Consider the following 24,819-nt stretch of genomic DNA (forward strand, 5'->3'; position numbering starts at 1 on the left):
GTGGAAGAATCTTCAAAATCTTAAAAGAAGTAGTATTAACGATAGACCTATTCATACGGATACTAAAATTGCCTATTCACTTAATGATAAAGTCGATATTTTCGCTGAATACCTGGAAAAGCAGTTTACTCCTAATATGGAGCCCATGAATCAGACCTTTAAAGATGTTCTGGAAAACTATGTGTATTCCTGGCTTCATTCTTCTTCGGCTCATAACATCCCAAGGCTTACTTCTCCTATGGAAATTACTAACATTATTAAATATCTCAACATCAAAAAAGCTCCTGGAAGTGATCAAATTACTAATAAAATGCTTCGTAACTTACCTAGAAAACTTATCAATAAATGCGCTAGTATTCTCAACGCTTGTCTTACTCTCAACTATTTCCCTGATCCTTGGAAGCAAGCCAAGATCTTTCTTCTCCCCAAACCGGGTAAAGATGTGACCAAGCCTGATGGCTATCGTCCAATCAGTTTGTTATCCAGCCTTGGTAAAATTTATGAAAGACTTATTCTCACTAGATTGGAACCTTTTCTTCACCTGCTACCTAATGATCAGTACGGATTCAGAAAAAACCTCAGTACTACTCGACAACTAGTAATATTAGCATTGTAGAACGACAACTAGTAGCATTGTAGAATTTGTGGGATCTGCATTCCATAACAAGCAAAGTGTTGCGCTCCTTATGCTGGACGTGGCAAAAGCCTTTGACCGCGTCTGGCATGAAGGGCTCGTCTTCAAGCTTATCAACTTGGAACTTCCTAGAGAACTCGTTCTTCTGATCTTCTCCTTTTTGCAGAACCGCACTTTCTTCGTCGCTCAAGGAAATGAAAAATCCAATTCAAGACCTATGAGATCCAGCGTCCCACAAGGAAGTATTCTCGGTCCAGTACTATATCTTTTCTACATATCAGATTTTCCTCACCCTGGTTTGGACAATTACTCTTTGTTAGCATGTTATGCCGACGATACGGCGATTGCAATTAAATCCATCCAAGCTAATCATGCAAAAGACAAAATGCAAAATTACCTCTATGCCGTAGAAGACTGGTGCACAAATTAGGGCGTAAAAATGAATGCTAACAAGTCACAACTTTTAATTCTTAGCAAAATTAAGAAAAACATTACTTTTAAAGATCTCTACCTTTTTCAGGAAGCTGTTCCTATGGTCACAAAGGCCAAATACTTAGGAATTATTTTGAACCCAAAGCTCACATGGTCTAATCGCATTAATAGTGTCAAGAGCAAAGCCATGGGCATAATATGCAGATTTCTCCCGGTCATTGGAAAATATTGAACTCTTAGCTTGCGTACCAAAAAACATATCTATACCACTTGCATTCGACCGATACTTTGTTATGCTGCTCCTGCTTGGAACACGGTCACTCAAACTCAACTGCATCAATTACAAGTAGTGCAAAACAAATTTCTGCGCATTATTACTGATTCACACTATCTTATCCGCAATAAACTTTTACACAGGGACTTAAACCTTGAGACGATTCCAGATTACATCAGAAGATCTAATGAAAACTTCTTCAACAAAGCTGTGCAATGTGACTTTGTTAATTACTCCCAAGTCTTTAATTATGAAATTCCCTTCGAAGATAGAAGCGTCAGACCACTTGCAGCTCACACCTTCATGGGAGGAGACGACAACTTTTTCACTTAGATCCTCAATTGGTAGCTGTTTATACTTCCAATGCATCTGATTTTGATTGAAGTTCTTCTGTAGCTTCGTTGAATAGTTGTATTTAAATTGTGTTGTATAGTTGTTTTGCATTGTGTTGTATTTAGCACTACTGATTGAGGTTGTTTAATTGTATTTGAATTTGTCATTGGAACTATTGCTGTAGTGTATCTTCTCATATTGTTGTCATTGATTTACATTGTCTTGGGTCCTCCTTGAAAGCTTTGATCGCTCGTCACGTTTTGCGAACTTGTCCGATTGGATTGTCTTGCTCCTTTTGGTACTTCTCTTCTTCCCCTTATCTCCGTTTTCTCATCTGAGATTTTCTACACGTCCGGATTTCTTTATATCAAGTGCCCTTGGGTTTTAATTCTGGAACCGGCAACATTGCTCTTCGCAATAGCTCGGTCAATTATAGAGTCTAAGTCTGAAGAATCATTCTTTCACTTACTTCTGTGTGTGATGGGAAAGGCTGCGGATCTAAGCGACTTTGATAGAGGACAGATTGTAATGTCTCGAAGGCTCGGAACAAGTATTTCCGAAGCTGCACGACTCGTGGGTTGTTAGCGATCTACAGTTGTTAGAGCATATGAAAAGTAGATGAATGATGGTGAAACCAGCAGTAGACGACATGGTGTTGGACGTCCACACGCTATCAAAGAAAAAGGTCGTCGGAGACTGTCTCGCATGGTGAAACAAAACCGGAGCCAGACAGTGGCTCAGCTGACATCCGAATACAATGCAGGGCCAAGTCGAAAAGTATCGGAGTACACTGTTCAGCGGATACTGTTGGATATGGGGTTACGCAGCAAACGCCCCACTCGTGGGTTTTTGCTGACCAAGCGTCATCGCAAACTGCGCCTGCGCTGCTCCCGGGAACATCGCGACTGGTCCATTGATCAGTGCCTGGTCAGATTAATCACGGTTTGTCATTCATCACGCCGATGGCCGTGTCAGGATACGCCGTCTTCAAGGCAAACAGTTGCTCCCTCAATGCACAGTAGGTCATACACAGGTCGGTGGTGGCGGTATTATGCTCTGGGGGACGTTCTCTTGGGCGTCTCTGAGACCCGTGGTTGTGGTAGAGCAGACCATAAATGCTACAGGGTATCTGAACATCATTGCGGACCAGTTGCACCCTTACATGGCCTCAGGTTTTCCAGCTGGAAAAGGAATGTTCCAACAGGACAACGCCCCGTGTCACAAGGCTACAACTGTGTTGAAGTGGTTCCAGGAACATGATGCTGATTTCCATTTAATGTCCTGGCTGCCTAACTCACCTACATCTCAATCCGATAGAACACATTTGGGATGGCAGCTCAGAGGTCAAAGACCACCAATTCGCAATATCTCGGATTTGCGTGAGCGTTGTTACAACATCTGGTACAATCTGTCTCCGTCCATTTATCAAGGACTTGTGGCATCCATGCCAAGGCGGGTTGAAGCTGTGTTGCGCGTCAAAGTTGGCCCAACTCGTTATTGAGAGGTGGTCATAATGTTTTGGCTCTTGAGTGTATACCTGTATATCTAAAATTTTTATTTATCCCAGACATTTTGCAAAGCTGTAATGTTTTTAATAAGTAGCATTAAAAACAAAACGTATTGGATAAGAAGTTTTCCGAAAGAAATTTTAACCTGTTACAAAGAATGTACCTTTGGAAATATTCGAAGCTTTGTCTTCCTACATTACGTTAAGTTACGCTAACCGGGACATTTATCGCTTGAATGGCTTTTAGTATTGCCATTATTTCGGGTCTAGGATCTTGGCATTTCTCAGAGATATTGCCATCTGATATTCCATTAATTCATTTTGAAAGTTAGAAACAGTGTATTGCTTAACTAAGCAATTTATTAGTAAATTTAAGAGTACTTTAATAGCAAGTGCATAGTAATTTGAATCTCCATTTTATTTTTAAATAGTACCTGAAATTTATACAATTTATAATCCGTATAATTCATGTAATTTAATAATGCATTTAATTCATAATTGTATAAACATTTCAGCATGACTGTAAACAAAAGTATTTCTAATGCCGTATATGCTGAATGAAAGGAATACTCCTTTGTGCTCCGTTTATCAATAAGTGTTCAATACCCTTACGAAAAAGTAATTAAAATTTGATCATTAAAAGGAGAATTGATGCGATTTTCGGGTTGATTACAAATTAATCCTTCTTTGTATACTCTTGCCAAAACAGCAAAATAATAAAAGAAAGCCTTTCAAAATTTCATTAAAATCTACTTTTGTATGCATTACTGATACATTTGGAAGGTTATCAAAAAGGTTAACGCTTCGGCATGAAGAAAAAAGTCTTTTCTATTTCATTCTTGCAAATTATGCTCCCAAACATATGCTAATGCGTTTAAAAATATTCTACGTTATTTTTAAACATTATGAAGTAGTGCAGAGGTTTCAAACTGGCCTCTCGCAGGTTGCAACTAGCCTCGAAGCAGTTTTATGTGTCCCGCAACGATATTTCAGTTATGTATTTGTTCCAAACACTGTATTGCCATTATTTCAAGATTTTACTTATTTGAAGTCCGAGTTATATTTAATTTCTGATTAAAACTATTAGAAAATACTCTATAAAATCTATGAATGGTGCTAATTAATTTATAATGAGATATAAATCTTATTCAAAGATATAAAGATACAAATTCGATTAATTTTTATTTCACTTGTTAAAAAATAAATAAGCTCAGTTACGGATTTTTGCACTAAGTATAATCGCTTTGTTTGGGAATGCAGAGTTTGTGCAAAGTTGAAAATTAATAAGAACCCGATTGAGCGATGAACATTTATAATCCTTGATGACAATAGTTTCAAGCAATTCGTTTTCAATGCTGCAAGCTTTATCAGAATTGAAACGCCATCAAACACCAAGCTATCGCAAGAAATAAAGTTTATATTTTTTTACATATAAACATGTGTATTTTTACTTCTGCATCGAAGAAATATTTCATAAATAAGAGACAGAGGCTAGGTCGTTATTATTCATTCTCAAGTTGTGTCCCACTTGGCAAATTTTCTCTAAAAACTTAAAAAGTTGCCCTAATTAGATAAATTTTATTTTAAATTAAAGCAAGTTATTTAATGATTAATTAAGCATGTTAGAATTATTTGAAAGAAGTGTTAGTCTAAGAATTTAATATTCAGAAGTCATTATACATTAGAATTATAAAGCTTAGCCAAAAAAAAAAATCTTTCAAATCCGAAGCTTTAGATTTCATTTGGAAAATAAGTACAACATTGACATTTTTTCCTTTGCTTATGCATGTATTATTGCTTGTGTATATTTTAATAAATATTTAACAAGTGTATTTTAAAATTTTGCATTTTGTTTTAACAAATTCTGGCTTGTAAGCTGTTTTTAGCTTGTGATTTCGGCCACCATGCGATTTTGAGAGAACTGCGGTAGCTTACGTCACAGATCAACGACCAGGATATATAGGGGACATAATTTGATATATAGGGAACATAATCTTTACACGAACGATATTCATTGAAAAACTAGCAGTTAGATATTTGTCCTCTGACGATTATGTAAATGCATTGTCTATGAAAACTTCCACAGTTATACTATAACCATCAAAAACATTAATTAAATAATTGTCAGATCTTTTTCTTTTCTAAGTGTAGAGCCAAGTGTCGATTAAGTATTGCTTTATTATTATTATTTTTTCTTGAAGTTCAGCTGTTGCAATTCCTTTCTGCATATTCTTTATTCTCTAACGAAAATATTTCGTGTAGAGTACGGCAACCAGCTATCGCACCAGGCAATGAAAGGATCATGACCTACTTCTCATATGCAACTCCATACAATCCCTTATTATTTAGCAGGAAATAAAGAGTGGAAACGACGGATCCCCTGCTGTTCACAACTCTCCAGTCCACGGGAAATGCTTTAAAGCACAATAACCCCCATTCGCTTTATAGATTGCCTCATTCTTTCTGGTGCTATTTGGGCCATAATTGTCTTTACCATGGTGAATTGGTAGGTTAATTTTTCTTCTCTGAAAAGTGTGCAGCTTTCCATGAAGAACATGTTAAGGAGCAACTACTGTTTATAAATTCCTTCTAGAAGAAGTGAAATAATTAAGTAACTTCGAGTATATAAGGGTAAATGCCTTTTCTAATATAACTCTGTTTTATTTCTTCCTCCGTATTAAGTAGCAAATTTTAAATCACCATATTAAGTTAATTTTTTAACCTGATTTAATATAGTGAAAGCGCAGGATATATATATATATATCCCAGGTCCAGGATACGATTGATTAATTTCTTTCTCGGCAAAATAAGTTCAATCATTTTCTTTAAAAAGCGTTCACAAAAGAAAGATCTCTTTCTGCTCATTAAATGCTTTTTTATTCATAAAAAATTATTCTTCTGCTCAACAAAAAAGCAAAAATCGGAATAAAACAAATACTATTTAATAGATTTCAGTGAAATTGATTAAAAAGGTTAGTGTAGCATTACTAGACTCCCATAACAAACATTAAAGGAAAGATGTACAAGCACATGTATTAGACCAAATGGATTGGAAGAGTGTGCAATGAAAACATCACTCTAATAACGGGTGTGATACCCTCTAGTAGAAGTGCATGCTTGACAATGACGAGGCAAGCTGGCAATGGTGTGATTGATGGCTTGTTGTGAGAATAGTGCTTATTCTTGTAGAAATGCAGGTAAGAGCTCATGGAAGGAGTTTAGTGACAAATTGCGATCTGCTATCCGTCGTTCCAACATGTCCCACACATGCTCTGTGAGATTGAGTTCCGGTAATCCAGCAAGCCAAGACAGATGTTGAATAGTTTCAGTGCCCAGATAATTCCGAAATATTCGAGCTCTATGCGAGCAGGCGTTATCATCCATAAATATCGCGTCGATACAAATTTTCAGCAATAAAAGAGCTCACAAGAAAGTGTAGAATTTCGTCGCGATATCTAACGGTTGTGATGGAACCACCAGGAATTACTTAAGGTATCTATCTGCCTACGTTAAAAAAACGATTTCGGCGAAAAAATTCGATTTTTTTTATTGCCCAATTTAAAAGGTCAATTTTGTAGGATTCCAAAAATGGTTCATTTTTACGTTTGTGATAATTAGAAGAGAAGGTATAGCCAATTAACGGCACTGGAAGTGAAAGCAGAAAGACCGGAAGTGCCATTTAAAAAGCTCAACTTAAAGGTAAACAATGTTGTTATCCGTGTTTTTTTTTAACTGTTTGTGTGTAAAATTGGGCTAAAACATTTCATTTTAATTCTGGGTACATTTTTTTGTTTCTGGCAATAATTATTTGCCTTAATTCTTTGAACTGGGACTGGCAACATTGCGGTTTTTTTAACTGGGTTTGGCAACTTTGCGATTAGGTATAAAGACTATGTTGCTGGGTGCATATATAGCCGTTTTAATTTTTAATTCAGGGTATCTTGGATTACTTCCTGTGTTTGAACATTTAGGCATATCAATTGAACAAGAAATGATTAAAAATTACTTTGGAATTGATAACGAAAGAATAAAGAACTAGAAAATTCATTCGTCGCTCATTTCGAAAACAGCCAGAAAAAAATTAAAATCAAATAGGAAATCAAAATTACTTAAGTATAAAGATATGGAGGGTGTGATGTACAAATGTGGAGAATTTTAAGTGTGTAAATACAACAGAACAGTTTTTCTGTTAATGTGAAATCTTTAAATGCGTTTTCTGAAAAACTAATTTTTCTAGTGTTTTTACATACAAGAAATGTAATTACTCAAAATGTTCTAAAGATATCTCTATTAAATTTCACTAAAATGTTTTCTATATTATTTATTAGGTTTTAAGCTACAATCTAAGTAATATTTATTAATTTGATTGTTTTATAAGTATTTCTATATAAAACGATAAGAAATATTTTACAAAAAACTGTGTTTTTTCATGTAATTACACATATTTTAGTAAATTTTAGAAATATCATATACATTTTAGTTCATAACACAGATACGTGTTGTAGTAGTATACAGTATAAAAAAAATTGAAATATATGCTGTGAGAAAAAATATACGGCATTTAACGTAAGTATTAAATTCTCCTAAAAATTTGCATAAAATTGCATATATTTCAAAAATTTATAAAAATATTCCTAAAAATTTACCTATTTTCATGATTTGATATCATATTTTGACTAAATAAATATATATTTCATCAAAATTCTATGTTTTTAAAAAAAAGTGCTCCGAACGTAGGCAGATACCTTAAAGGTAAAAGTGGCCATTCTTTGCTATCCCAGCTGATAGAAGTAAGCCTCCTTGTCTGTAAATGCCTCTTTCAACTATGTTTTGGTGCGGAAAACAGGTCCCTGGCTCTCGCTATATAATTTCCTTCGGGAATTGTTCTGGATGTTAAATCGAGACTTATCCGTAAACAGCACGGGGCTCCATTGTTCTAGTATTCAACTGCGGTATTCACGGGCTCAGTTCAACTCCGCTCTGACGTGCCATGAGGACAAAGGAGCACAGCCTACACAATGACACGTTGGTCATTCGGCGTATGCAGTCGTTGGGCACAATGGTCGTTGGGCGTATGCAGTCGATACGACAAAGTTTGGCAGGATACGGGCCGTCCTGCAGCAGCAGAGTGATGGGATATCAGCTGTCTTGCTATTAATGACCTATGGCGTCTTGCACGTAGTGACAGGAAGCGATCGTCTGCCGTTGTGGTAATCCTCCGGTGTCCATACCCATGTCTTCTACAAGGATTTTTGTCTCTTTGGTAACGACTGCACAGCCTGTTGATGATACTACGATGCACACTGTAACAGCTGATTGCCTTGCACTATCTTTCAACACCCGACAACCCTCCAACGCATTTCATCGTGCAAATGATGTCTTCGGCTCATGCTTTCCGCTTTGGTTATCTCGGATTACTCGGAACTATCGCTCCTTGCCAACTCATATATGCTTCTTTTTAAGCCGTTCTGGTGTGACTGCGGGATTGCGTTTTATGCTAATTTTTGTTGACGATTTGCATTCGGCGATGCAAACTCATATGCAAATTGTATGTTTTTGTTTCCCTTTTTATCTTTTCCTTTAGAACCATATGTGTTCGGAAATTTGCACTCTACTTTGCGTCTGCGTAGTGTTGAAACAGAAAGAAGAGCAACTGTATTTGATCCCCAGTAGAAGTCCAGACTAGGTATCACTGTGGTTGTGCTTGTATTTTTTTTTTCTCACTGTCGTGGTACAGTGTTTTGAGACATGAAATGTTGACATGGATATACTCTCGAAGACGTGAACGGCAGTAGAAATCTGTAGATATTTTCAGTCCGAGTTAATTTAGAAGCGTTTTCATTCAGGGTCACTATAATGGTGCTTTACCAAAGTCGAGAAATAGTAGGGTCATCATTTCGTAGAAATGTCAGTTAGTGCAAGGATAAAGATGACATACATGGTTTTACATCCATTACTTCAATTAGATTAGAAAATATATTACTTAGCAAAATATATTACTTTACATATAAATAATAAAAAAATGTGATATATGAGACGCGCGATATAATCAAGGAGCAATCATAGGCTGATACCGATATCAGTAAAACCCATGCTAATTCACAGGAAAATGAGCCGGTACTGCGCAGCCGGGGCGAGGTGAGTTCGATACTCCACCTGAATTGTAGGGAGTCAGTCTCCAATTACCCCTCCCCTAAATTACCCCTCTTCTAAATTCCCCTTCCCTAAAGAGAGAAAGTTGGAAGTTGACAACTCTTCAACTAACTGCTACTTAAGAGTTCTCCACTAGTCCATCACAAATGTGAGATTCCGTTGCTGACTGTTATCCACTAGCGCACTGAAACACAGTCAAGTTTCTGCCGACGGATATAATATGCCAAGACGGCATGATGCAGTAGAGTTATACTAGCCAAGTTGCATCTGCCCATCTCGTCTTGTTTTTGCGTTGTCGTATATATATGTTTAAATATTTTGTTAAGCTTCACGTGAAGACTGATTAAAATTTCATGTTATTCACTTAGCATTCTCTCAATTATTTATAGTATACTGCAATGGTAATTTTCAACACTAACAGTATGAATACACAGAGTAAATTTCATACAGCCTTACAGATTCCTGTAGAAACTAAGATATTATGCGTGTATAAACAATTAATTGTTTATTTAAAACGCATCGGAAAATGAATACTGGATACATGAGATTCATTGTATTAGTAGATTAAATAATACCGTAATAAGGAACGCAATATTAAAGCCTCATAATTTTCAAAGTATTATGCAAGCATTTAGATTTTTGCACTGCATGCTATATTTACTACTCCTAATATTTTTTTTTACACTACATAATCTCAAGGCAGCATTCAATGCTTGAAATTAAAATTCTTAATTAAACAATAGATTTTTCATTTGTATATATTTTTTATTTGGACTCATCTAAGAACATTTAAATAAGCAACGCTATTTTTAATATTGAACAGAGAAAAATAATTATATTTTTTTTTTCTAATTTCTAGATTCGAACACTGGATAATCGCGAATTACTAAAATTAATTTTTAACAGTCATTAATGTTTTGTAAAAGTCGTCTGCAATCAAAAAATGAAACGGTTAATAAATATAAATTCGTGTAGAACATTCGTCAGAAACCTGAATTCGTATCTAATATTAGTAGAGCATCCCGAATTTCTGTGAGGCCTCAAATCATTACTATAATGAGATTCAGCTGAAAATTTTATCTCAGTAATAACTTTTAGTAAATATCATTTCAGTCTTATGGAAGAATTACTCGTACGAAGGAATTTTTCTAGTACCAATTGGAAGGGTTTTGGGACCATATTACAAAAAGTATATTAACTAGTAACGTTTCTCACTAATATTTCATTTTAGGACGAAGTAAAACAAATTCCTATAATAATATTATAACATATGTTTCAAAGAATGCTACTGTTTCAAGAATAATTACAAAGTAGTACATACTTCGAGCTCATTGATTGCGACCCATGAATTTGCTGGGAATCCCTGCAGCATGGGCACGAGGAACTGCAAGCAACCGCTCCAGTGTCCTATCAGAAGCATCATGCATATCAAGTTGAAGATTTTCATAAATACGCTAGCCATGTTGAAGAACTGAAAAAAAAATAAGTCTTTATTCAGAACAACGCAGTATAAAAATGGACAATGTATGCAATATAGAGTAAAAATGAACAATACGCTGAAATCTTCTCACTAAAATCTTCGTCATTCTCACTGAAATAAGCTTCCTTGTTGAAATCTTCCTTCGTACAAACCTTTAGAGCTAAACTTTACTATGGCACTTGTTTTCAAACTATTGTGAGCAGGGCCAGAAATTTGATGACCTAAATTTCACTGAAAACGATTTTACAAATAGCCGGCAAATATTTTTAAAAGGCAAAAAAAAAAAAAAAAGGCCCTTAAAAATAATAACAAAAAAACCGCCAAGTAATAATATAAAAGTAAAAAAAAGTAATAATATAAAAATGATATAACTGACAAAGATTAACTAATTACAATTGAATTTTAGTTTTTTCTTCGGAAAAGCACTGTCGCCAAAAACGTCTTCCACATTCCTAGAGACTCCTACAAGACAGTTCATTTTAAACATTGCAAAATACAAGGTCATTCGCCAGTCTACCGCCGACGGACTATATTCCAGTCGAGCGAAAAAGAGAATGGAAAAGATTTTATCGAGGTAGAAAAAGGTGTTGCAACAGCTGTGAGTATGTGCTACCAAAAATGTATCTGTGAAATAGCCTTTTTCCTCTCTGGATGTAATACTGTGGAACTGAAGGGGTACAAAACGTCTTAAAGGTCTAAGAAATGCTAGTGTAGAAAATTATTAGAAGGGACACACATACTTGTGGAAAAGCCTGTCATGATAGATAGTACTGACAGATCACATAATCAGTTTTCAATGGACGGGACATGCCTGACTAGTAAAAATGAGTTCATGGGAGCTGAGATAGGGTTATGCCTCAAAATGCTCTAAAATGCCCGAAAAATCCATTGAAAAACCTGAGATATGCTCTAAATATTCAAAAATGCTTTAAAAGAGGAATGGCAAAAATTGCCCCCTTCCCAAAAAATGAAATGTCAACAAACTCCAGAACCTTGATCGTTAGACATGTATTATGGACTTTTCCAATTACAGTAGTGGATGTCTATGCCAGTTGTGGACTATTACTGGCTGTACATTGTGTATACATGGATTATTCTGATTACGAACTATTGCTGACCATAATTCACTATTATTGGCCTGTTATTTACTATGGGCTATTAACTATTATTTTTATGGACTATTACTGAACTATTGACTGTGAACTGTTACTGATGCAATTTCTGTCAATGTATAAATAAAAGTGACATCTGTAAATATATAAACAAAACTATTCTACTATTAAATAGCAATATAAAAATTACATTGTACGATTGCACTAAAGATGCAGCATATCATCCGATTAAATAATTTTTTGTATGTAAACTTCCATGTAACGTTTCTAAGACTCAATAAATACCGTCGGGATGGCGTAATCCGTTTGATCTATATACAGATCTTAGACTGGATGTCATCACGATGGAGTATAGACTAGAGCACTTGCTTTAACAATAGAGCAAATAAATGGAATAAACTTTTTTCAGTGAGACTGAAACCTTTGTCTAACAATTCAATGCACAGAAATCGGGCTCTAAAAAAATTCTTTATTTGGCAAATAATCTAAAATTCTATCCATTATGACTATTAATTCGAATAAAAATCCTTATTTCTTCGAAACACCTTAATTCGTGATTTGTTTCTACTTTACTTTCTGCTCGATAGATGGCGATAGTGTTTCTCTTACTATCGTTATAGAATAGCTCTCGAGCTTTCGCAATTCCTAAATTTCCGTTCACAAGCAACTGTTGATCATCCATTTGTTAAATTCACCATTAATGCTGTGTTCTGTGACTCATTAAGAAAATTGCTGAAATTTTGAAAACACATTCATATCAAATTTGAATTGATTATGTAATTTTTGCTGACTATTTTAAATAGTCAGCAAAAATTACATAATCAAGGTACCTAATTCTTTCAACAAATGTTTGTAAAAGCTATGTATATGTGGATTTTCTTTATTTCATGCGGCAGTTATATTCAATTCGTTAACATGGAATTAAATAATGAATCACATTATATCTAAACGATATACTTTTGATTGTAATAAAGATGAAATATATTAGAGATTATTACTCAACTGAAATTCCGGAAACGAATTTATATATTTCAAATTTTTAAACAGAAATTAAATAACACAGAAATTTCTTGTTATTTAATTTACCGAATACATATTCAGTGCAAATGGAAATCATATTATTTGTTCGGAATGACAGAAAATTATTGAATAAAAAACATGGTAAATGCAATATTATAATAAAAATATCAGCTGATTTAGAATCCTTTTCACTTTCTAAATATCAAGTACACTATATTTAAATTTTGAATTTCTTCAAGCATAAACAAACAAGGACCAGAGCCTAATTCATGTGCTTCGTACCTTGAGCTTTAATCAAGATACATGCTGTAGTATTAAATTTAAGTATTTACACTGTTGAACGTAACTGTATGTACGTGTATATAAATTTGAGTACAATGTTGTAATTATCTGATGTTTATTTTTTTCTCAAGGCATGTGAGCATTTTAAAGAGTGAGTACTCTCAGAGTACATTTTTAAAAAGAATGTGAATAATTTTTTGTTATTTCCCAGATGCGATCTTTGAAATAATTACGACTAATTATGTTTTCTCAAAGTATGTGAGCAATTTAAAGAGTGAGTACGCTCAGAGTACCTTTTTAAAAACAGTGTGAATAAGTTTTTGGTATTTCCATGATGCCATCTTTGAAATAATTAGGACTAATTACGTTTATGCATCAGAAGCGCTGCTTAATGGGAGTGCCTTTCACCCAGAGAGGCGGTAAAACCCGCCGTTCGACCATAGTTCAAATCCTGACGAACGAGCTGGTTGAATGGCAATTTCCGCGGATTTCCCGATGTCAGATATAAATATGAGTCTACTTTTCCTGAAAAGTACATCATTCGGCATGTTTTTCTTAGGTAAACAGCTTTGGAGTGCTTTGTTTTGATCCAAATATCCTTTTTCCTTTGACCTTGAATGATGCATGTCTGACACAGATAAAAATTTTTAAAACGTATTAAAGAATTCCTTCGAAATTTTGAAACTTTTAAGCAAAACTGTTTTAATTATGAAAAATTAGCTAAAATTGATCACGTTGAATAAGTTCAAATCGCACTATGTTTCATTTCTTTTGAAATTTAAATAATACTGCTTTTTGTGATTAAGTCTTAATCGATATTTATAGTCACAGATTATTTATTGCAATTGAAATTGATCTTCCCGTCAGAAGTCGTCAGTTTCCGAACAGAAATTTTTCTTTTTTTCATTACAAATTAAAGCTTTCCATTTTTCTGCGTTTTAAGGATCAAGAATATTCAATTAAATGCAAATGTTGCAGATTTCTTTAAATATTTACTGGTTGTCGAGAGAGACCAGTTTATTACAACTCTAAACCTCTTCATAGAATCACATAACCGAATTATGGATTCATACCATAAATGTTGTTTCAGAACATCAATACAACTCATTAGTAAGCTGGCGATAGAAACACCAAATGGCTTTTAGTTAATATACAGTGCGCTTTTCCTTTCGAATATTGAGTACTGTAATAGAGCAATTGATTACGGATAGCTATGCATTAAAAGCTTTTATACCTTAAGTATCCCATTTTTATAATGTTTTAAAGTATTCTAAGTTTCTTATGTTTTCATCTCACTTCCTAGGGGATATTGTTAGCTTTAACAGTGGATTACCAACAGTATATTAATTTAAATACAAACTCTGTAACTCTGCACTGGTTAACCACGAAATTCATTAAACAGGCAGGCTTTTTAGAAGTATGAAGAACTAACCTTAATAATTTTGTTTAATGTCCGTGAAGACTTTGGTCGTCTCGTAATTTCATACTTCGACAGTTTTTTTCATATTTGTAATATTGTAATAATAATTTTATATTTGTTATATTGTGTATGCCACTGTACCCCAATATACTGTATTTCTTTTAGTTATACAGTTTGGCAGCTTGAACAGTTTGGCATTTAAGCTTTTGTTATAATTACACGCATACACATGTGCTATACATTATTGATGCAGTTACTTTGTTTTTGTGCCATTTGTATCGATTGAGCTGCAGAAGTCCCTAATAACTGGGCCCACCAGCGGCGGAGCGGTGAAGTTTCTGAACACTAGTAGTTCCATCCAAAGCTCGATTTCCGCGAAGGGGTCGGCTACATGGCCCCCTTCGTGACCTTCCCCATGTGTAATATGCACACGAGCCAATTTCCCTTAGAAAGTCATCCACGAAGGCATCCCTCCCTTTCGACTGTCGAGGACTTTGTCATAACCAAATAGACCTAACCAAATCCTAATACACGTATTTTTGATATTTTATGGAATGCTAGACGCTTTCAGAGGAAGTATAAAATATTAAAATTATGAGATATTTTCTCTAAACATTTTTTATATAGACATTCTACTGAATAACAAATCCTTTATTTCGGTAAAGTATGAAGTAGGGTAATGATAAGTCTATTATTTAAAAGACGTGCTTTCCTCAAAATTACTCATGCCATTTTGAAAAAATAATGAAAGAATGCCATTAAAAGCCTTTTATTAAAAAATGCGCTAAAAAATTGAAAGTTGTATAAAACAAAATTTATGCCTTTCTTATTAAAGAAACCTAGGTATGAAAATATATGAAATGTGTGGAATTATAGAATGAATATATTAATTATATGGATTATATATAAATGCATTAAATGAATGGATAATCAAAATGAATCGAAGATGTGTTTTATAGTCTGCCGGTTTGTCATTTCGCATTCTATAGAATGCCTGGGAAAATGTATGAAATGTTAATTGTTTCACACAGTGTCAAACAGTTTTTGGCATTTGATAAAATACGTAGCTATTCTATAAAATGCCGGGTTTCATACATTGTCGGTAAAACGATAACACAGTATCTATGTAAAGTTGAATTTTCGACCGAATGAAGTAATTTAAAAACATTTCCCTGTTTTTATGCAAACGAGCTTGAAATATCAGTGTGCTTACTTTGATTTGAAAAGTTAGTATTCGAATTTGATAGTTTATTAAGTTACAAAATATTGCTCCTCGCACATCATTATGATCACAGTCAGCACATGGCTGCCTATGAATGATTAATTTCTTGTCTCTATCCAGCGAACATACAGATAAACAGGACGATATGCCATTGAAAAACAAGCTGTATTTATGCATTGTTACTCTTAATAAAAAAAACTAATTAGTTATTTTCCAAACTGTGGTGAAAGAAACTTGTATACTTTCATTTCGACTTTAAAACATTTCATTCGATTTTAAAACAGTCACGATTAAAATTATCAGTTCGAAAATTCATTTTGCATATAATTGAGAGCATGGTATTTTTTGTTTTTACAAAGATTGGAGAAAAACATTGCTAACGTTTATTTGTAACCATGACATAAATTGGGTTTTGGAAAAACAGCGTAAAAATAATAATCGGAATCTCCACTAACCAGTGATGTAAAAACAGGAACAAAAGTTCAAGTCTGAATTATTGGCGAACTAAATTGTTTTTAAAAGCCTCTTTCGAAGCTTTTGCAGGGATTATAGCATAATAAAATGTTCAAAAAGGTTCTTTTCTTATTTTTTTTATAAAAATTGTGTAATTAACTTTCTGATACATAGTTAATAAAGATGCTTCTTTGGAAATATAAGATTCAATTTTTGATACTTTATGGAACAAAAATTAAACTAAAACTGTAAAAAAAATTTTTACAGTTGTTACAAATAGTGTTTTGTAACAAAGCCTTGAAAATGAATAAAGCTTGACATGAGGCAAAGCATAAACAAGAGGCAGAAGTTATAGAAAATACCGATAAATGCTAATGGTTATTCTTATGAATTTGACGACTCGACAGACATACGTGACGTAGACCCAGAGGGAACCCAGAGGGACGTAGACCCCGTTTTTGTCCACTGACAGAAATTATGAGAAAATAAATTTCTTCTTTGCTGTCATAATTGGCTCTTCCTCAAATGGAATACTCTCCCCCATCATTTTTTTTTATTTCTTGAATTAGTTTTGCTTTTTCTTTTCTTTTAGTAAGTTTTTCGGATTGCTGTTTTGGATGTCAGTCTCCGCTTTTAATATATCACAAGACTACAAATGTCCTTCTTGGGTAACTGAATCCGATATTGAGCTTAGAATTAAAAATATCTCTGAATTTATCATACAACATTATATTGATCAGATTGTTAGTTTTGTACATGTCGTGTAGATTGTTTATATTTTTAAGGCTTTAATACCTCTTTTTTCATGCTTATATAAAAGCCTAATTTATAAAGATTTCCATATTCTTTGAGAATAAACACATATATTATTGCTATCATTTATTTTTGTTTCATAGTACTTTATCAGCTGCGCCCCTCGTGGTAACTTAGCTCAGGCAACTCGAATATGTTAAGTTTCATGAGTATACTATACAGATTGCGGTTAATTTGTCATGCAAAAATGTAGATCTGGACAACAAAGAAGTTATCAGTTATTCTATATACCATTTTTTAAGGGACAAATTACAGTAAAGCCTGAATATTATCGTATTAAATTATATGCGTTATTGCGTTATCTTAAAGCGAAAGGGGACCAGAAAAAAGTGCGTTATCTTAAGCGTTATTGCGAAAAGGGGACCAGAAAAAAGTGGCGAGAAAAAAGAAGGGTGAAGATAGAAAAAATGTGTGTTGGACGCATCCACTCAAATGTTAGGATTCTACTGCAACTGGAAGCTAGAACTTAAGTCCTGTAGACTACAAGACAGGTAGCAAGTTATCGTTTTTCTTAAATTAATCACAAATATTGAAGAAGATTAAAATGACCTTTTCATTTATTGTTAAATTGGACAGAACAGGCACAACTTGCTAAAACGAGCTTCCGCTATATTTCAGGTATTTACATTAATATGACAGAAAGTTAAATTCAAAATGCAGATAACGTTAAAAAAATAATTATGCTGGCTCAGAATTGTACCGGCACTTACTTTAGAACATCACCTAAAACGTTGTTAAAGCGAGTATATTACTTTAGGCAGAGCTGGCGAGAGTATAACAGGAAGACGCGGCTGCCAGAGGCTCTGAATATTCGAAGACCTCAGCTTAAACAGACAAAAATAATTTGCGTTCAGGTGAAGAATACGAAAAGAAGAAATTCTAGTAAAAGCCCAAAGGTCCTTTTGAAAAAATCATATTAATTTTTTTTAACGCGAGGTATTTATTTGGATCATAGGATTATGTTTTTGCACAACACCTCAGCTGTGAATTTTTTAGAATTTCTGTTTTATGATTTTTCACTTCTATTCAAGGAAAAAAAGCGAAAAATTAGACTTATCACGAATGAGTTTACATAAAAAATTTCTAAATAAGAGCGAATTTATTAAATAAATTTTGTGAAATTAAACTGTAAATACTGAAAACAAAAAAATTACATTCTTTTACTGATTCAGTTCCCTGTTCCTGTAGAGACTTAAGCGCTATTAATATAATGAAAGAATACTCAACTAACTTAAATTTCTTAATCTCCGGAACTACATGCTTGAAGCGACTTTTTCTTATTTTACAAAGGACATAAAATCACAAAACTCTACAAACTTTTCGAGAAGAATTTAATTTTGGTTGTCCAAATGTTTATTACCTTAGTTAAGAAGCGTCTTTTTTCTTCCTCTTGATAAATCTCGACATGAAAGGTGAATTTTTCCTCTTCTCCCATTTAAAATTACCTTTCTTAGTTTAAAAGTCATTTATCTCCGTCCTCTTTCATACTTTTTTTTCTTTTGTTCTGAGATTTTTGCGTGGATGCTTGATGAAAAATAGCATTACTTTCTTCAAGTTATTAGAGTCTTTCAAAGATTCAGTTCCTTTTTTTAAACTCGCTATTATGCATATAAACTTTGGGAAGAACATTGCAAACACGTATTGCTGACATTTTCTTTAAAGTTTAAATGAATCAGAATGACATTTTCAACCTGAATTTTACAATGATGAAAGATTCTACCCAGCGCTGATGAAATTCGCTCGATGCACTTTAAGCGTTTTTAAAGAATACGTTTATTAGTTTCCAAGAATTTTAATATTAAATAAAAGTATCCAAAATAGAATATGTCAGTAACAGCATTGAACTTTTCAAACCTTAAAATTTTTAATATATTTTACCAAAGTAAAATTGAAAATTTATAATTTTGTCCTTGAAAGCGGTTTCTTTTTAAAAATTTATTACTTGCTTCTCCATTAGGCACTGCATGGAAAGAGAGAGATGCCTCATGGAGATTTTTTTAAGACAAACTGACGCGTATGCACTTTACACGTAATGAAAAACACGGACAAACGTATGCAGTAAGCCCATTTGCTAGGACACAAACTCTGGACCGAACTACTTATATTCAGCGACTTTTTACCGTTCGGCTGCTAGTGGGTCTTGAAATCCTACTGTTTGTTTGATTCTTCTCGTTTTTTGCTCTATCCTTGCTAACTGCTCTTCATTCACTCCTCGTTCCCGATTTCTCCTCATAGTTATTAAATACAACACGCACGGAAGAATGTGATGTTCATTACACACTGTTTTGTGAAATTCCAAAAACGATTTGAAAGTTTCAACACATTATGGTTGTAATTTTTTTTTTTTTTTTTAAAGACTGTGGTACATCGAGAAGTTGAAAATAATGTACCTGAACACTTTTACAGCTTTTCGTTTCTTGTATAGTATACGTTAAAAATATTTCACTGTTATTAATCAAATTTTTGTAAATTTAGTTTTACTTTGTAAATAACAAGTTATTAAAAATAAAAGTGATAGATTAAATTTTACGCTTTTAATATTTTCCGAAAACCATTTTTAAACATTAGTAGAAGCATTTTGTGATGCAATTCTGAAAGTTTTAAAAAATATTTCCAATAAATGGCTCCATTGTAAGCATTTTTGTGACAATTTACAAAGGTTTTAATATTTAGCAATGAAGCAGGTTAAGAAAGCTTTTATATTGCCTTAAAGTTTTCTTAGGTTCATTATATTCTTAGGTTCACAAACATGTCAACAACAGTTTAAACCGGAAGTATTGTCAGCCAATAAAGTAATTATCAATGTTATGTCACATTCAATTTAAATTCAAAAGTTAGTTTAGAAAGTGAGATGCGGAAAATTACTGTGTTCATGACACATTTTTCCGTCAACAAAATGCACTCATGTCCATAAATTAAGGATAATGCAAAATCAGGCAAAGGAAGAGTTAGAAGCAAAAAAAATCTGACTTGTTTGTAAAGCTTATTTATTAAACAAAAGGTAAAGAGCAAAAAAAGATGCTATATATTTGATATTATTAAAAAAATTAGGGATTTTTTCTCCCTGGAGCAAATTACAAAAAAAAAAAAAAAAAAAAAAAAACCTGTTTACAAAAAAACAATATTACATGGTTGGTATGATTGTTAATACATTGTATGTCTCCCAGACAATGCAATACAGTCCGTACATCGCCTAGGCATGCTGAGTATCAAATTATCGATCTGATCTTGGAGGATATTACACTACTCAAAAAGCAATGTTCTCCGAAGTTCCGGTAGACATGTAGGAAGAGGTTGACGGGCTGCAACTCGTCGGCCAAGCATGTCCCCACACGTACTCTACTGGATTTAAGTCCGGTGAGAATGCGGGCCAGTCCATACGGGTGATACCCTCCGATTAAAGGCATTCGCTTAGGATGTTTGCACGGTGAGGGCGGGCGTTGTCATCCATAAACACAAATTGTGCGCCCATGGCGCCCCGAAACAAACGTACATGTTGTTCCAGAATGACGTCCCGATAGATTTGGCTTGTCATGGTTCCAATTTGAACATGCAGGTCAGTTCTGGAACCCAGAATAATTCCACCTCAAACGAGTCAAACGAGCACTACTGCACCACCATAACGGTGACGTTCAATGATGTTTTCTTGGTGGTAACGGGTACCTGGAGCTCTCCATATGAAAGTCCGGCGAGAATCAGACTGCAAGCTAAACCTGGACTCGTCGGAAAACATCACACAAGCCCGCTGTTGCGGTGTCCACAATGCATACTCCCTACTCCAGGCTAACCGCAGGCGACAGTGAGTTGCAGTAAGTGGACTCATCTGACAGGTCTACGACCATATAGACCAATCTGTCCTAAGCGTCTGTACACGGTCTGCCTTGAAATTGTCGTACCAGTGGCTGAAGAGAGCTGACGAGATAGGTCTGAGGCTGTGCTCCGCGTATTTCTTTTGGCAGTAACCGCCAAATACCGGTCCTCATTCGGTGTTGTAACTTCTACTCACATTACCATCATCTTGGAATCGTTGCCAAAGCCTGGAGATGACACTCTGGGCAATTCCAAGTTCGTCTGATATTCCAGTTGGATACGCCCACATTCCAGACGGCCGATAATTCTACCACGTAAAAAATCATCCAAATGCGTCCTTTGTGTCATAACTATTCGGTTATTGCACTGAAATGCTTATAAAGCGCCTGCAAACAATTTTACTTCTTTGCCTGTATCACTTATATATCACTTTCTTACACTCTCGTCATTGTGACGTACCATCGTTGTTATCATCTGGTTACTTCCTGAATTTGCATATGATTCTTGAAGATGTGTGTAGTAATTTTACAGGTGACATATTTATTTTAGAGTTCGATATCCGCATGACTCCGAATTATCCTTAATTTATAGACATGAGTGTAGTAAAAACAGTGGTATTTAAATGTCTTTCTGCAATGAAAACATAACTGCTACTCGTTCAGAAAATACTTTATCGAAGAACTGATATTTTTTTAAATATAAATTTTATGAAGTAATAATTATAATAATAGCAGGGAGCAAGAAACGAGATCTTACGATCTTACATTATTGTAAGTATAAAAGGTCGAAATTAAATTGTTATTTTGGTTTTGTTGTTTCAGATTTTAAAACAAATAACATTTAATTTAAAAATTAAATTCAATTTTATTATAAAATTATAAATACCTCAAAAAGTTTAATGAATGGAACAGATTTGAAAAAATGAGTGAATAATTAGGAACTGTGCCTTCTCGAACTCAGTTTAAATATTACTGAATTTCTGTGATCTGAGATATTTTTAAAATAGCAATTACTTCATTTTTAAAAATCTGAAATTTTCTTTTGGAAATTTTTGAAAATCTGGAGATTAAAAAAACATATTTCAGTTATTTTAATTAGAATAAAAGTGAAACAAAATTAAATCCTACAGGAAATGAAAACGGAAAATATCGGGCTATTTTATCTTTGTCTTTTTTATCATTTAACCGCAAAAAATATCAGTACTTTTAAACTCTCAATACAACAAAACTTATTTATTTGTTTGGGAAACTGATTATATATTTCGATGCTGAAGATGCAGAATTTCAGAAGTTTTTCTTATTTTGCACTGACCGTGATTTAACGTAATATAATGAATTTTACAGCTTTTCCAAAGTCGATGCTAATTTGCACTTGTCTTATAAAGGCATATATTTCCTTAGATAATAAACTCAAATACTTATTTCTTTACATGGTGCTTCATATTATTTAATTCAATGGTCACAAAAACCACAGAAATATAGTTTCTAGACCAGGAGTTCCCAACGAAGTTGGTATTGACCTCCTAAGTGGTGGATGAAAGTTTAAAGATGGTGAATGAAGATCAAGGGGTCGATTGCGGTTGACAGCAGAATATGCACCGGCAATGGATCGGCACAATCAAGGTTTCATTGACTAAATTTATTAATAAAATTGACAATTAATTGTTTATTGATAGGAAGCTATATTAAGAAGTAAGAAACAAACTACATAAAATAATTATGAGAAGCAAAATAAACTAAAGTCTTTAATATATGACTTTAAAAACCAATAATATGTTTTTAGATGTGTAAATTTTGTATGCAGTAAGTGCGACATGAAAACGTAATACGCAGCAGCAAAACAAAACGCAACCAAAAAATTACGAACAATGAAAAACTAACAACGGGAAACAAGGAGCGTATTAAGCATTTTTGAAAGAAATGATTCAAGAAATTAAGCAATTTTTTATTAAAAATAATAAAAAGACTGCCTCAGTATATCAAATAACATTCTTAAAATTGAACTTTAGTGCAATTGGAATCTGTGATTTTGTTTCTAAAAATTTGTTTCTATTCGTAAAATTGAAAGAAACAACAACAACAACATAATAACAAAAACTAATAAAATATAAACATAATAAACCATTTTTCTATCAAAACTGTTGTTCATATTCTTATCTAATTGTTGTCCTTGAATTATTTATGTACTATTATTTTGTATTATGATTATATTGTATGTTGCATGTTGCGAAAAAAAATATAAGAGGGTCGATGAAGAAAACCAGTGCAAGAAATGTATTAGGAATCCCTGTTATAGATCGTTCACCAGTCTTCTGCTATTTCATTTTAAACCTTTCTCCTGTCTGAAAAAATTCCCCCCCCCCCAGCGGCCGTATGTTTTTCGTAGCGTGCAATGTTGTTTTCTCTGTACATCATAACTTTCCATACATGACTTTCGTAGTGGATGAATGTCAATGAATATTAAGTAAAATTATAAGGAAATAAAGCATAATGGAAAAATAATAGTATCTCTGCTTATTTCTAACAGCAGGATAATTTGATAACATCTGACCCAGGCGGTACACTCCTCCCATTCTGTTGTTGTAATCTTTTACAATTATTGTTTTTTTTTAAAGTTCTTTTTCGTGTTCCAACATCAATACATCAATCATCGAGTTATTATGGGCTGTACTCATCAAACGTATGTCCTTGTCTTTCCAATTCACAGCCACAGTTTCTTTTTTTCTGCTCAGTAGACGTTGAAGCCATCTCTCACTCTCTTGTATCTTATGTAAAATGGCGCGAATATTCATAAAACTCGGGACAAATTCAATTATAAATAGAATGCCTGATTAGTGCTACCTTCTAGGAGGTATTAGAATAAACAAAAATAATAACTCAAACAAGTAAACATTTAGAAAGCGTTTTAAACGTTTAAAAGTTTTAAAATGTAGAAGAACGCTTGAGGCGCATTACGGCCGCCTTGCGGAAGTTTCACTTGAACGCGCTAGACGCGTTACGGACGACGAAGAGGTTAAATAACTCTGTGATTTTCAGATGAAGAAGAATTCACAGTTTAGTCACAAGAAGCAGTTTTCAGGTTTGAGAAATTTTATCAAGTTTGTTAGAAAAGCTAAAAATGTTGTTTTTGATTTCGTTCTAGTTACATAAGAAGTTTCTTGGAAAATAGAAATTTCGAAATATAAGAAACGGGACTTCTCATGACTCAAGACTCAAATTTACCTTGCGAATATCAATGATGTTCACGAAATGTTTCTCGGGGCAATTACTCATAGCAATGATACTTTTCTTTAGTGAAAATTATTAATAAGCTTCGTCATGTCACTATTTTATTTTGAGGTGAAATGTTAGGCGAAATGTTTGTATCATTCTGCTAGACTTTGATCGATACAGAAACTTATAAAGATAACAAGTCAAAATATATATATCTAAAATAAGATAGAAATCTTTAATGCTTCTAAGTTATTGTTTAGAAAAGTGTTTTCCCATAATTGGCTCCCACTGTGACGGCTTAATGCTTCCTTTAAATGTATATATATATTAATTCACTGTAAAAAAGATGTGAACAGAAAGTATACAGAAACAGAACATATGCATTTCAGATATTCTTTCATTCCTTTAAATCAATTACATGCATCATGACAAAATAAGTTATAATGTTCTGTAAATTTGAGATAACTCATCATAATCCACTAATTGTCAAAATGAAGTAAATGTTGCAATTTAACGCATTTTATATTCACTGATTTTGACAAAAACTGTAGTTTTGATAAAATTAAAGAAGTAGGAGGAGGAAGTTAGGGACCTGGTTAGGAACAACAAGCGTTCAATAAACGCGTTCCTTTGTTAGGAACGCATTTAATGCAAAGTAAAGC

At 33.7% G+C, this 24,819-nt stretch overlaps 1 protein-coding gene across 3 annotated transcripts in view; it reads right to left on the reverse strand.

Annotated features, from left to right (window-relative positions):
* The window catches only part of LOC118197706 (potassium/sodium hyperpolarization-activated cyclic nucleotide-gated channel 3-like), an 847,214-nt gene that overhangs the window by 44,392 nt on the left and 778,003 nt on the right, over positions 1 to 24,819 (reverse strand). For all 3 annotated transcript variants that reach the window (XM_085815327.1, XM_085815328.1, XM_085815329.1), the window contains one exon: positions 10,655 to 10,804. In XM_085815327.1, the coding sequence (XP_085671453.1) occupies positions 10,655 to 10,804 (150 nt within the window). The remainder of the gene's footprint in view (positions 1 to 10,654; positions 10,805 to 24,819) is intronic.

Source organism: Stegodyphus dumicola, chromosome 4 (genome assembly GCF_044657685.1).
Source record: "Stegodyphus dumicola isolate Sdum_Otavi_A_Nest chromosome 4, ASM4465768v1".
NCBI lineage: Eukaryota > Metazoa > Arthropoda > Arachnida > Araneae > Eresidae > Stegodyphus > Stegodyphus dumicola.